This window comes from Penaeus vannamei, chromosome 36 (genome assembly GCF_042767895.1).
Source record: "Penaeus vannamei isolate JL-2024 chromosome 36, ASM4276789v1, whole genome shotgun sequence".
Classification (NCBI taxonomy): domain Eukaryota; kingdom Metazoa; phylum Arthropoda; class Malacostraca; order Decapoda; family Penaeidae; genus Penaeus; species Penaeus vannamei.
The window spans coordinates 22,052,951-22,067,950 of NC_091584.1; the positions used below are offsets into that span (position 1 = coordinate 22,052,951).

At 34.6% G+C, this 15,000-nt stretch overlaps 2 protein-coding genes across 2 annotated transcripts in view; one reads left to right on the forward strand and one right to left on the reverse strand.

Annotated features, from left to right (window-relative positions):
* The window catches only part of pall (F-box protein pallbearer), an 11,317-nt gene extending 1,698 nt beyond the window's left edge, over positions 1-9,619 (forward strand). The window contains exons 2-8 of the mRNA XM_027351648.2: positions 736-825; positions 1,791-1,949; positions 2,382-2,598; positions 3,143-3,285; positions 3,537-3,650; positions 4,144-4,326; positions 7,021-9,619. Of these exons, the coding sequence (XP_027207449.2) occupies positions 736-825; positions 1,791-1,949; positions 2,382-2,598; positions 3,143-3,285; positions 3,537-3,650; positions 4,144-4,326; positions 7,021-7,416 (1,302 nt within the window). The 3' untranslated portion in view covers positions 7,417-9,619. The remainder of the gene's footprint in view (positions 1-735; positions 826-1,790; positions 1,950-2,381; positions 2,599-3,142; positions 3,286-3,536; positions 3,651-4,143; positions 4,327-7,020) is intronic.
* A 4,256-nt stretch (positions 9,620-13,875) lies between these two features.
* The window catches only part of mRpL48 (mitochondrial ribosomal protein L48), a 2,926-nt gene continuing 1,801 nt past the window's right edge, over positions 13,876-15,000 (reverse strand). The window contains exons 4-6 of the mRNA XM_027351649.2: positions 14,849-14,951; positions 14,416-14,526; positions 13,876-14,060 (exon numbers count right to left, since the gene is read on the reverse strand). Coding sequence (XP_027207450.2) covers positions 13,977-14,060; positions 14,416-14,526; positions 14,849-14,951 — 298 coding nt within the window. The 3' untranslated portion in view covers positions 13,876-13,976. The remainder of the gene's footprint in view (positions 14,061-14,415; positions 14,527-14,848; positions 14,952-15,000) is intronic.

Below are 15,000 nucleotides of genomic sequence, written 5' to 3' on the forward strand. Positions count from 1 at the left end.
CAATAATCATCATCATCATCATCATCAATAATCATCATCATCATCATCATCATCATCATCATCATCATCATCATCATCATCATCATCATCAATAATGATAATCATAATCAATCATCATCATCATCATCATCATCATCATCATCATCAATAATGATAATCATAATCAATCATCATCATCATCATCATCATCATCATCATCAATAATCATCATCAATAATCATCATCAATAATCATCATCATCAATCATCAATCATCATCATCATCATCATCATTCATCATCAATCATCATCATTATCAAGATTACCTTTTTGAAACTTGTCAGTCACTAGTTCTTTATTTTCAGATTTATTTATGATGAAAAGACCTTTAAGTCATACAAAGGAAACTCTATCCAGGTTTGGAAAGTCATGTTAATTAATATTTTATACAATAAACAATAATATGTAGTTTATATGTTCCCTTATCCATTTGGTCTTCTGTAACTGATTCTCTCAACAGACTGGTAGGCATTCCTAACCTTTCCTTTTTGGCTTCCTTATCCACTTTTCTGCTCCAACAATTACTGTAACATAAACTCAAATATCGAGTTTCGAAACACATATCTCCTATTTACCTTTTCTCTTTATCAAAACTTGCATATTAACAGCAAAACAATCTAGCCTAAATCAGAAATTTGCACAAAGTGTAACATTGTCTGAATAATCAGCATGGCTCATCACAACACCTCTCTTCCAGATTTGTAGACGGTTCAATCAAATCAGCCAGATGTTGCTGAATAAAGGATTTCGCAAAGTGGAGCGCTACCAAGCCAAGTGCCTTAAAGAGGTTAGTTCGTATTTTGTTGAATTTCTACGGTTCATGTTGGGACTATTTCTTAAAAGTGTAAGTGCTGTCTTTCATGCCACTTATGATGCTCCATGTCATAGGATACACCCTTTTTTTTCTATTCCTTTTTTTATGAAAAAGATAGAATATTTTTTTGTGGAAAACTATTGATTCCTACAAGATACTATTTCTTCAAGAAATATATATATGCTTACTTTCAGCTTGGTTATGTATTATTGCTCATATACTTCATCTGATGTTAATTATTTACAAAGTCCCCATAAAAGATAATGGGATGTAAAATAGACAATCTTATTAGCTCAATTTTTTTTATACAATGTGTCCCTTTACTCTTAAATCTCATGGCAGCTTACAGTGAGCACATTATTCATGTTGTTGATTTCAAAGGATATCAGGTGAAGGAAATCATCGTAGCTGAACTTTTGGCATTCCCTGGCCTTGCCCAAGAGGTACATGCACGGCAGAGGATGAAGGGAATTATTTAGAATGAATTTTCGAGGTAAAATAACACATCATATAAGGCAAAATATATGGTGATTTTTTCATTATACATCTATACTTGTGTGAGCAAGTATGGATGTATAATGAATATGTATATATAAGTTTAATTTAATCATCTGCTTGGTTTTCTCCTCCGAGGATTGTGTAATTCTCACTAGATTTTTGGTGAAAAAAATAAGGTTTATTGTCCATTTCTGTCTTTTTTTTTCAAGTAATTTCTGTGTTACGCTCGTTGTTCAAGTAATTCTTAACAAGTTTTGAGATCATGCATTCAGTGTGCATCATTACTTACTGATTTATTAGAAATGCACATCACAAAATTTATAACCAAATAGTAAATATGATAAGAAATAGATAAATAAATGAATAAAATTGATAAAAGAAAGGAGGGGGAAGAGAAACTGATCAGAAAATTTGTTCATCTTCCTATGCTATTATTGCAGGTGAAGAGCCAGCTGCCGAGGCGAGAATCAGAGCGAAAGAACCACCCCCTCTTCCGCCACTGCGACATTCTTACTGCTGTGGAGACAAGATTGTCACTTCTCAACATGACATTTAATAAATATGTTGAAAGCCAGATGTGCTGTTTTATTCCTGGAAAGGTATGGTTTTTCTTCCTTTTTCTGTTTCTTCTCTTCTTTTTCTTTTTCTTTTCCTCTTCCTTGTCCTTATCCATTCACTTCTTCTTTATCTTCTTTTTATTTTTCTTCTTCTTCTTCTGCTTCTACATCTCCTCCCCCCCCCCCCCTCTTTTGTGTGTGTTTACGTGTCCCTTCCTCTTCTCCTCCACTGTGTGTTTTGAGGTAATGTTTTTTACAACAAATGCATATTTGCTTTGAATGATTTTGAGAAATTGCTTTTGTTTTGAAAATTGCATACTGCATAGTTAAATGTCTCATATTTGAAGCAGATGTAAACATAAATATCATGTGAATTGGTGTTGATTTACATTAATTTTCTAGTATATTCAAAACTTATAGACATCAGAAAAGCACAGTCACCAATTATTAAGAAATTAAAACTTCCTCCGTCAGGTTATTGACGAAATCTACAGAGTCCTGAGGTTCATCCAGTCCAATAAGACACTCCCAAAGTCACAAGAAATCTTAACAGAGCTCCGAGATATCTCTAGCATGGCGATGGAACACTTTGAGGAGAAGATTGTGCGTTCCCTAAAGCCCACCTCCCTCACACCCCCATCAGCGCGGTTCTCCCCTTCACCTTTTTCTTCAGGATTACCCTCACTACATGGTAAGTGTGATATCTCTATGTTTCTACCTCTTTCTCTCTTTCTTTCTTTCTTTTCCTTCTTTCTTTCTTTTTTCTTTCTTTCTATTTTCATTCTTTCTACTTGTCTGTCTATCTTTATCTCTTTTTCTTTCTTTTTTTTGTGTTTGTCTATCTTTATCTCTTTTTCTTTCTTTTTTTTGTGTTTGTCTATCTTTATCTCTCTTTTTCTCTCTTTCACTCACACTCTCACTGTCTCAGTCTCTCTTTTTTTTTTTTTTTTCTTAATTTCTCCTTTTTTTCTGTCTTTTTTCTTATTTGTCACCCATGGAGCCAAATCTGAATTATTTTTGCATAGTTTCCTCCACAAGTTGTTCTGTCACCCCACAGCGTTTGGGTTTGTTAAAGCATCCTTATTTATCCACATAAATTTTCCTTTTTTTTTACCTCCCATGTCGATATCGAAAAAAAGGGAACATCAATAAATGGCTGAAGTATATGCTATTAGTTTTGAAACCTTTCTTTTACAACCAAGAAAAGTTTTACAAACCATACATGATCTTTTCAGTTTCTCCAAGAGCAATACTCCTATCAAAGTCAGAACCAGGATCATCATCATCATCAGAACTCCAGTACGTCATTGCAGCCAACAAGTACAACAAAAATTCCTTGAATGGCCTCAGTAAGGAAGTCAGTGAACTGAAATCTAAGGTGAGTCAGGCTGTCATGAATTGTAACTGAGGGTTTGGTATGTTTTAAAATTCTTCAGCTGCAGTCATATTCTGATGAAGAGTATTTCACTGTTGAGGAGAATGTGGGTATTAGAGAGAACTGTGAAATGATTGGTGGAACTGTGCTTAGATTCAAAGTATGCATATACCTACAAACCAATTTTAGTAAAGAATTTAATTACAGAATATGGAGGACCAAATTTGATGATGTACATTTTTTCTTGTTGACAGCTCCATGAAATGCGCAGGAAGGTCAGTGAGCAAGAGCGGGTAGCGCTTGAGCAGAATCGTCTTGTCTCTGAACAATCCACAAAGATATCACTCCAAGAAGGAAAGATCACAGAGGTAAGTTTTTTTGAGGTGTGTTACAGTTCTTTGCAGATTGCAGGCTCAAACTCAGTTCCCACAGTATGGCAAAGGCTTGTATACCTCACCTTTTTTAGAGTACTGAAGCCTCTGTTTCTATATTGTTGTTTTTTGGCTAATTCTAAATTAATACAATGCTCTGGGTCTCCCCTCTTTAAAATGCTGAATGGCATTATCATAGTGGCATGCATGCTTGTTTTCATGAAGCATATGTACTGATGAAATCTTGGTTTGTGGCTTTCATACAAACATGTATGAGTCAGTCGAAATTCCAGCAAAAGCATTCAGCCATCACTGTGTTAAGTCCATTTATTTGTAATTGAGAGTTTTAAATCATAATAAAAAAGCTAGTAGCTAGTAAGTATAGCTACTGACACATAGTTATCCCAAAAATTTGTGACCATATAAATTTTAGTCAGTATTGTTTATTTAAATGTATTTTTATTACACAATGTTAAATTTGTTATTACAGTTAAATAGGAAGCTTCTGGAATATGATCAACGCTTTTCTGAGTTGCAAGCAGAGATATCCAGAATTAGGGAAGGCTGCAGCGAAACGTCGGCAAGCAGCAGTAGCAAAAGTTCACAGTTCTTTGCAGCACCAAGTCAGACCACTCCAGCTGTGGGCTCAGCTTTGTTTGTGGCAGCTAACATGGTATGTGATATGTTATTGTTTTGTTTCTTTTGTGAATATGCAAGCCATTTTGGTCAGGGTGGTGTCCAACAATGTTACGTCGAGAGATCTCAAGCATAGACTCTTTCCTTGGGTTGGTGCACTTGCAAGATATTGATATTTTCACTATTATGGGCACCATGTTTTTTCATATGTGTAAAGAATCAAAAGGAGCGTTCAGTTTCCAGCTGTTGACTAAGCTGTGTTATCTTAGATAGTGGTCTTTGTATACATTGCAATATGTTTGTGCGTTGGTAACCATTTTATTTGAATTCCATCTTTAGGTTTTAGGTTGTTATGAAATGGAATTTGTAAGTTATTATGCCTTTGTTGTAATTAGAGAGTTATGAAGATTTGTGATTATTATAGATTTCTTGTGCATTAGGCAAATTTAACATAGTTTGTATATCAGAAAGCCATTGCAAGCAAGAAAGACATTGTCTGTGGCTTTAGAAAAAGAAAGTTAAGGGAATTGTCTAGTCATTTTTTAAAATTTTTCGCCCATCTTGCATTTTCAAGGAGTTTCAGGGCCTCCGATTCTCCCCTGAAAATTTCAAGGCCCAGCCATTTGTTTTTGATGTTAGCAACTCTTCGATGTTGACTGAAATATAAATTTTTTTCACCTTACCTTAGAAAATCAGCAATTGTGACATAATGATTTAGATATAATAAAAGATGAAATTATTTTCAAAAAGACCAACCTTCATTTTTTCAGAATAATTTTTAAAATCTGGCAAGCGTCGAAAAAACAATAACATGAATTTTTTCATGGAAATGAATAAACATGATATCCAGTTCATATGGAGTCTTTTAAATCACATTTAGTTAGTTTGATTTACAAGCAAAATATTTTGAAAATGTAAACTTCTCCCCCTCCCAAATTGGGGGTAGGTTTGCCAAATGATCTGGATCACCACCCAAAATTTTATAGAATGTAAGTTAGGCTAAGACACACCTCAGGATTTAAGAATATTCAAATCTGTCCATAACTTTTTGATTTAGAAAAAAAAAAAAAAAATCCTGGATCTGAACCACGATCCAGATCACCACCAAAATGTCATGGTGTCTGTTTCGTTACGTCTGTTTCATAAAAATCTTAATATAATCTGTTCATAACTTTTTAAATTATCAGACAAACTTAACAAAAAAGAAAAAGAAAAAAATCAACAAACAAATAACAAACAAGCAGAATTAACAACATATATAAACATAAGGTCATGGCATACACAGAAATTATCTGTATATCCTTATATACCTTATATATATATTTTTACAGGCTCTGTAGTTATATATCTTTATTTCATGGAAGTGTTGGTGTCAAAGTTGGGTGTTATAACGCATCGGACCCTCGGCTCAATAACACAGTCTTCCCCTTCCATGGAGGCAGTCAGAAGGGGAAGACTGTGATATTCATTGGCCTTGAAAACGATAATTTTTTCAACCAGTATTATCATTGTAAAATCCCATTAGAGCAGCAATAAAGGGAAATAATAGATGATTATATCATATGCAAGTATTTCATACATGATTGGTTATCCATGATGTAAAAAAAATAAAAAGATAAATAAAAAAAAGAGGAAAAAATCACGATATTTCGGTACTGCACACTTTTATGTGTAATGCTCATTTTCCGTCAGATTTTAACGAATTATGGCTCATTTTGTAGCTGAATAGTAAATCTAAAAAATGATGCAATGAGTTTTTGTAGTTTATTATGTTTCTTGTAAAAGTGACATATATCATATAACCCCTTTTGTGGTGCTCTAAAAGTAGTCTACGTAAAATATCCCCCCCCCCCAAGGTCAACTTCGAAAAGTGTCTTCCGCATATAATTGTTGAAAGATTGTTTTATTCAGATATGAAGTCCAAATAGCTGTATTACTTTTTTTTTATTTTAGAGAAATTTTCAAAAATGGTCAATTTATGCCGAGAAACATCAAATCACCTGGATCAAACCGTTAGGAAAAGGAGTCCTTTGAGACACTGTTGCATGTTGACAATTTCCACAAGACTTCAGAATGCAAGTACATAGTAGACAATTGTGTTTTAGGAAGATTATGCTTCTCCCTTTTATTGTTCATACGATAAAGGTTATGAAAAGAGAAAAAAACCTTCAGCAACCGGTATTTTTTTTCAATTGCCGTAGCAGATGCAAATGTAGTCCCAAATAAACATATTATGGCTCTTTTTGTAGAGCAATAATGTGTCTAGGGAATGTAGTAAGTGGATTAAAAAAAAAAAAATCCCTGTGCTTGTAAAAGTGACCTATATATGAAAAAAATAAAGAAGATAAAAAAAATAAAGAAAAGTGCTTCCTACATTCCTGAGAAAAAGGATGATTCTGTAAAATAAATGATCAGAATGACTGCTATTTTTTTTTTTTTTTTTTTTGGGGGGGGGGGATTTTATTTTTTATTTTTTTATTTATTTTTTATTTTATTTTATTTATTTATTTATTTATTTATTTTTACTATAACTCAAAAACTTCAGGCAATTTATATAGAAATTGACCTCAGAGATCTCGCTAGGGTTTAGATAAAAGGGTGTGATTTTCATCAAAATAGATGATCCCCATAAATGTAATATAGATATAGACTTCATATAGATATAAAGTGTATATCCATTTTAATTCTCTAACTTCAGAGGATTAAAGAAACAAATGTGATTACATTACAGGTGCCTGTGAACATAACAGCGGCACAGCTGTCTTCGCAAGCGTACTTGAATCCGCCACAGTTGGCCGGGTACTCCTCCGGGGGGTTGGCCTTCACAATGGGCCATTCTCCACACACAGGCTCAGCCAGTCTACAGTCCACTACATCTACCATTCCTTCAACCAGCCAAGTATCTTGCCTCAGTTCAGGGGCCTCGGGTTCAAAGAGCCTTGAAGGGGACTCCCTTGCTTCCACATCCCAGGCTGCAGAGAACCCTGCGCTGCCATCACAGAGCAGCATGGAAACAGCAGGAGTCAGCAGTAATTCCCACAGAAGGAAGCACAGAAAGAGGCATGCCTCGGAAAATGATGGTGATCAAGACACATCGCCACTGACCGTCAAGTGGGCAAAGAAATAACCACTTCTCATACAACATTAGGGACGGATTTTAACTGTGGCATATATTGACAGATATATCTCTGTAAAGTGATAGATGCTTTCAAATAAGATATGACTTCTATTTATAAGAAAGTGAAAGAAACTCACATGCACTTTTTTTCCATAATTATTATTTAGTTTCCAGTTTGTAATGGGACTCCTTAATGATTCCCATTGTAAATATGTGAAGTAAAATGGTAAAAATGTGAAAATCATTCAGTCACAAGCCCATTACTCTGATAAAGACATGTATATTCACCACTTCAGTCTAAATGAGGAAATAATCCTGAGCTTGAGAATTCATTTCAATATCTGTATCCTTAATCATCAACACGATTGAGAATGAAAAGCACAATATTTTTGATAGCTGTAGTTATTAGTAAGTGATATCCCCACTTTTTCTTCCTTCTTGTCCCCTCCTTCCTTTGTTTCTTTGTATTTTCCTTCCCCTTCCCATTCCTTCTTACCTTCCTCTCTTCCTCCTTCTCTTCCTCTTCCCTTATCCCCTCCTTCCTCTATTTTTTTGTCTTTTCCTTCCCCTTCTAATTCCTTTGTACCTTCCTCTCCTCTTCCTCCTCCTCCTCTGTCTTCCTCAGTTTCTTTGTTTTATCCTTCCCATTCCTTCTTCCTCTTCCTCTTCCTCCACTTGCTCCATATGTATATACTAAATTGTGCAATATTAGGCAAGAAATAATTTTTAACAATAAACTTAGCTGGTAATTGTATATGCAATACTCATATATTTTTTTCTTCTTTATTTTTGAATATAGAGAAATGTTTGTTATGTTGAAAACAAACTTCCGATGCATAAATACAGAACTTCATTTTTAGCTTCCGTTGGAGTATCTTTGTATATTATGGCTCCTGAACATATTCTACCCTATATGTATATGTGTATTCATATGATTAATTGTGTATGGATGCTATATGGTGAATGCTAGTGTTGACAGATTTTTTTTTTTTTTCCTTTTCTGTTCTGAAACTGTTGTACCTATATGTTTTGTTGATTTTTTAATCTTTTTATTTGATGTTTGCAAAAGAATGTAACTTTTGTCATCTCTTTCACTGGTCACTGAAGATATAGTTTCCCATTTTTCCTCTCCAGTTGAAATGGATCTCAACATTTAAAAAGAAGGAAAGAAAAAAAAAGTAAAATGCAAATTGACATTTAACTTTTGTGTGTATGTGTGTGTGCGTGTGCATGTGCATGTACCTGTATGGTTAAGAATATGAATGAGAAGGCAAATTATATATGCTGTGCCGAGAGCCAAATTTGATTTGCTTGAGGTTACATAATTTTATGTCATAATTAGTTTGGCATTTTAACTGAATCTAAGTGACAAATACCTCCCCATCTACATGGAGGCTAAGCCGATTTTCTTTCTGATATTAACAGAAGGAAAGGAAAAGATTTTATTTATTTATCTATTTATTTTGTGTGAATATGCATGCATGTGTATTTGTGTGTGTGTGTACATTTGTAAATACTGCCTTAAGATTATATCCATTTTTTCAGTGAATTATTAATGCTACTTATAATCAGTAGCTTAAATATGGTGAATTATTGTTAGTACTTAAGACTTCGAAAAGAATTGGCTTTTTTTATCATTAAATCAATCTCTTGGTGAGCCTTCAAGTGCTTACATTAATAAAGAGTATATTGGAAAAATTGTAGATTATCTTTTAGACATAGACTGCAACAGAAGGCCACTGTCAACCAACATTTTCAAAATATTATCATAATGGATATTATTCTACAGTTTATATTTTAATCTCTTGTCGTACTATTGTTATGAAATCTTTTGCAGATGAGAAGGTTTAGATTTCATGCAGAACACCAGAGCAGGAGCATTATTCATATATGTCTATGTAATGCACATATCAACTCTTCCTTTTAATTAACCATTTAATTAAGTAGTCAGGTTATTAACCCTTTACGTACAAAGAGACCGTATATGGTTGCTAATGCACTAGTCTCCTTGGATATAAAGGTTTAAAGAGTTCCTGAAGCACATTTAAGAGGCATTTAAGCGCCCTTGAGGTTGGTTTGGTGGTACTCGCGTCTAAATATTGAAGCTCAAAAGATGGTGCTGGTGAAAGTAATTTAAGATGTGTGGGATTAGGGTTTAAGTAGTGACAGGAATCCAGCGCATGGTTGTGTATATATAGGTATATATGGAAAGACCATTGTATAACAGTATTTAACCAGTGGAGGGATATTAGGGCACCGTAGTATGACACTTATAAGTATTTTTCTTATAGCTCGAATAAGGTTCTTTTCATACTATGATATAATTTGAATAGTGACATTTAACTCAGCAAGTATCTGACCTTGCTTCGTTTATCTAAAGCATTGTAAATGGCTTACCTGAAGGAAAACAACTTTTTCATCATCATCATCTCTTTCTCTGCTTTCTGAATTAAAGATCTGTGATATTATACCACACTTGATATTTTTCTTTCTCTCTCCCTCCCTCCCTCCCTCCCTCCCTCCCTCCCTCCCTCCCTCTCAGCCTCCCTCCCTCCCTCCCTCCCTCCCTCTCTCTCAGCCTCCCTCCCTCCTTTCCTCTCTCTCACCTTCCCTCCTTTCCTCTCTCTCACCTTCCCTCCCTCCCTCTCTGTCACCCTCCCTCCCTCCCTCTCTCCCTCCCTCCCTCCCTCTCCAATAAATGAAATGGTTCTGAATCTTGTGTGGGATGGTATTTTCCAAAACTTTATTTGCTTACATACTTTTACAGTACACTCATACCCTGCTTTAATAGGCCTCTTTCTAACGGCTATCGGAAGTAACAGGCAAAATCTGGTGCAGTTAATTCGGTGCTGCAGGTGGAGTTGTGGCAACATTGGCTTGAGCTGCTGCTTGCAAGCTGACAGCTAGTTGATGGGGAAGTCACTGGTTACATCCGTGTTACCATGTAGCTTAATGAGCCTTGATTTTTCCTTTTTTTTCTTTCTTTTCTTTTCTTTCTTTGTTACTTTCTTCCTTTTTTACATTTTCATGTGTTTTAAGTGGTTTAGCATCCATCGTTTTTCTATAATTAAGTTGTCAAAGAAGAGTAGAAAAGTGGAAAAGGGTGAATTTGAAAGTGGTATAAAATTTTGTCCATTAGAATGAGGTATGAATTTACTGTTCATTTCATTTTGATACTACTGTTGGGTAGCAACTGTGGCTCTTCAGTCAACAGCTCTTGCTTACAGGGCAGTCATTTTATTTTTGTTTTTATACATATCATATTATGGTCCTGTTGCAGCTCACCTCAAGCAAGGCATCTCTGCTTATTTCTCTTTCTGTCAGAATAGTATCTGGTTTGACCAAATGTATAAGCATTCATTTTTAGAGTAATGTGAATCAGTAAAACCTGTGTAGAAAGTATGAATGAGAAGGAATTGTACAAGAGAAATAGGAAAGTCATATTTCAACACAATCTGATATAGCTGGAAGATGTAATATCAGAATATGAAGTACATGTATATAATGTATTCATTTTGTGGAATCACTCATTCCCATTCATACCATCTTGTACAGTTGTCACAAGTTGTCCGTTTAGGAAAGCCCAACCCCACAACACTTATCAGCATAATAAGTATTATCACAAAGCACGTAACAGCCATACAAAGATCATGCCACATGTGATATTACAACATACAGTGGATTATAGGCAAAGAATAAAGTTTGATGTTACTGTGATATTTCTCTGATGATGTTTTATGCAAGGGAATCTCCCATGATTTCCATTTAGGATGGTTTTGCCAAGGTCTGAAGTGAATAATTTTGTTGTTATTATCATTTTGTTATTTTGATTTTTACAGTGCATGATTTTGTTTGGTTTTGATAGTTTTTATTATGGTAATATAGAATATTGTATTGATGATATTGATGATGATGACTTGTTTTTGTAGTCCTAATATTGGTATATTATCAGTATGATCTTCATTTCTTTACATTATTATTGTGATCATTATTAACTTTTCTTATTCAGATTTTATGTCATTTTTATTGTTATTTTAATTACCCTTCCCATTTTTGTCATTGTTTTTCAGTGTCAGTGTTAACATTAGCATATTATTATTATTATTATTATTATTATTATTATTATTATTATTATTATTATTATTATTATTATTATTATTATTATTATTATTATTATTATTATTATTATCATCATATCAAATTATGATTATTAATTGTATATTATTTTTATAGCTATTGTTGTTTCTAAGATCACTGTCATTATTAATATTATTACTACCAGATATTTCTACTATTTCTGCTAGTGACATACGTGAAATTATTATATATTTTATGTACAATAAATTGTGTATGGATAAAGGTTCTCATTACCCAGATAAACATTGATATATAAAAAATATATATATATAACTGCCTCTTGTGTCATTTACTTTTTAGTATGTATGTTGTCGCCCAACGGCTCTCAACCACTCTACCTCTGCGAACTGTATTCCACATTATATAGGAACTCCATAGGCCTTCAACATAGCCTTTGAACTCAAGCGCTATACAACAGGGTCTTAGGAGTTAGCCTTACAGATATAAGATTTAATCAGTTGAATAAATGTGTTGATGTATTGCTTGTTAGGCGAATTATCTGTTAGAAAACCATGTGCAGGAGAATAGAAATAGGATCTACTTTTCCATAAAATTCAATAACTACCTTGAATTAGCAACTGTTTTAGTGTTTTTATCTTAAAAATATTAACTATTATTAAAGATCAGTTGCACTGATACATGCAAATGCATGCACTCATGCACAGAGCAGTGATGTACCCTGGGCATCATGAAAGATGAAAGTTTAGGTTGTCTGGTGTGACAGGTAAAGTGAGAAGTGGCAGAGAGTGGATTAAGACTGAGAAATGAATTTGACCTGGGGAAAGGGGAGTAGAGGTAGGTTGGTTCAGGGTAAAGGGAAAAGATGCTGGGACATCTTAAGAAGATGGGAGGGGAGCAGAGCAAAGGACAGTTTTGGAATAGGTAAAGAAAGTAAACCCTCATCATACTTCCTGTCTGGCAGGGCACTTTCTACAAAATACATTATGAGAGCTACCACAATTGGCACACATGCGACTGAGCAAGGCAATTTGAATAATTATGACCAGGTTGGGCACACAGAGGGCAGCAGGCTGTGGAGTAACAGTGTGTTGCTGGGTGGCCAAAATGCAAAAATTTCTGACATACATGAGGAATAGGTCGATATGTTTGGTCAGGGCAAGACACCCCACCAAATAAACTTCAAGGGGGAGATCATGTCTATGGAAGCCTATCTTGGCAATATTGGTGTAAGACTTATGCTGTCCTCTGGGAGGAATAGTGTAGTGCTGTATTGCCACTGCATCTTAGTCAGTAAGGCAGGCAAGGTGGTCACTTTCAGTTTGACCAGTTTTTGTCATAGATAGGACAATCAGTCAGGAAGACGGAAACAGTTCCAAGACAAGTATTAAAAGAGAAGTGTGGTTCGGTAGGAATAGGCATGCCAATGAGGTCAGTCAGAGTGGAGAGACAATGAAGAGGACTGCACTAGATGGAGTGGAGAATGTTGGGAGAGAGGAAGGTGTGTTTTCTGAAGGTTGAGTAGTGACCTGGGTGAGTGGTTCGGAATGTATAGGGCTGTTAGTAAACATCGAAGAGGAAGTATTAGCATCAGTGGTTGAGCTGTGGTCAAAGGAGAGACAGGGGTTGAAACATCATCATTATTGGCCATGGTGACTCTGTAATCAGTGGGGAAAATAAACGGTCTACCCCTTTGGGTTCCCATAAGGGGTAAGGGCTAGGTGATTAACCAAGCAAATACCATGCCTATGGCTCCCAGAAGCCATTCATGACAGACACAAAGCCAGCCTTTCATCCTTTCAGCATTCACCTTAGGAAGTGGACAGAAGGGGATGGAGAAGAGATAGAAAAGGAGGGGGAGAATTAAAGACTATACAAAATTTGTTAGGCAAGGGCTGAGGCCCAAGGTAGGGGTACTCTCCTACACTGAGCCTCAGTCTCCATCTCCTAAAACCCTCTATGACAAGTTGCCTCAATGAGTCAATAGTTAATGACATGTGGTAAAGAGAAAATTACACTGGACATAAACTGCAGTTAAAGGAATGAGAATTTCCATTAATAAGGACTTTAAAGTTGCCTCAATAAGTTTGTTAAATCCTCCTGTATTTTGATGTTATTTTAATCATTCTCTTACTTACATAATATTAACTGCTATTGTTAAAGAAAGTGTCAAAACTTAAAACTTCCTATTAACTTGAATATTCCTCTTATTTTTCTATTCTTTGTCTGTTATTATTGTGAACCCAATTTATCCTGTAAATGCATTAATTACTCTGCTAACAACTGCATCAAAATATCTCTCTTACAGTAAATGGCTAATTAGTGACTATGCATTTCCTAATGGCAGAAAGAAAAACAAAAAACAACAACAAAAAAAGTCAAATATTTATTTAAACAAGAAATATATGTACATACTCAATACTCAAATTACCATTTCGCATCTATACAAACATTTATAGTAATAGATCTAAGGTTTACTTCTTCGTTTTAGATGGACCCCCAAGCAAATCTAATTGCTTCTTTAGTTCTTTAAGTTCCAGGTCTGGAATGAAACGGACCTGAAAAGAAACAAATATATACAACATATGAAATGGTTCTTCCTAAAAGTTTTTGCATAGTAAAATTTTCACTCATGTACCACTGTAATCAAACTTGCTACATCATTTATTTCTACAATAAGAAATAATGTAACGTAGAAAATAAAATCCTAAAGTTAAAAATTCTTGAATCTAATATTACAATATGGCATGCAATTATTTAAAAAACAATAAACAAGAAGAAAAGAAAGGAAAGCAAGACAAAAAAAAAGAAGACAACAAAAGAGACAAAGCAAAAAGAAATAATAACCAAAATAATAATTTTAAGGAAGTACAGACAAACAGAGAAGAAAGATGTAATCATAATAATAGCCACCTCTGTATGTTCTGGCATATGCTCCTGCACAGTCAAATTCACACCCTCTGGAAGGCCAGCCTGAGCAACTTCTATGAACAGAGGTGCGAGGTAAGAAGGTACATCAGCAAGCTGCAATAGAAAAAATGCAAAAAAAAATATTTTAGACATTACTGCACATTATAGCAATCAAAAAGGTTTAGTGTGACTTCCTTAAGATTTAACTATGTATTTTGTTGAAATATTTAAAAAATATTCTTGTAAATAATCATACTTAAAAAGCTTTTGTCTCACTTTCTTGATTTTTTCCCCCTTTCTCTTTTCAAAATATATCTAAGATGCAAGCACATTTCCATAAGGTGTACAAATTTTTCAAATTCCTTCACTGAAAGGAGAAAAACAATTATGCTAATACAACAACCACTCACGCATATAGTAAACTCTTTCAACTTACTTGTACGGTTCTCTGGTAAACGTGTAAATCATACTCTGATTCCACTTTAACGCTCCTCGGTTTGAAAGTCTGGATGTGAATTTTCTCACACGGGGTGGCCCAGCTGTGGTACAGGATTAGCATTATAGTGAAAATTTCAGTGAAATCTGCAC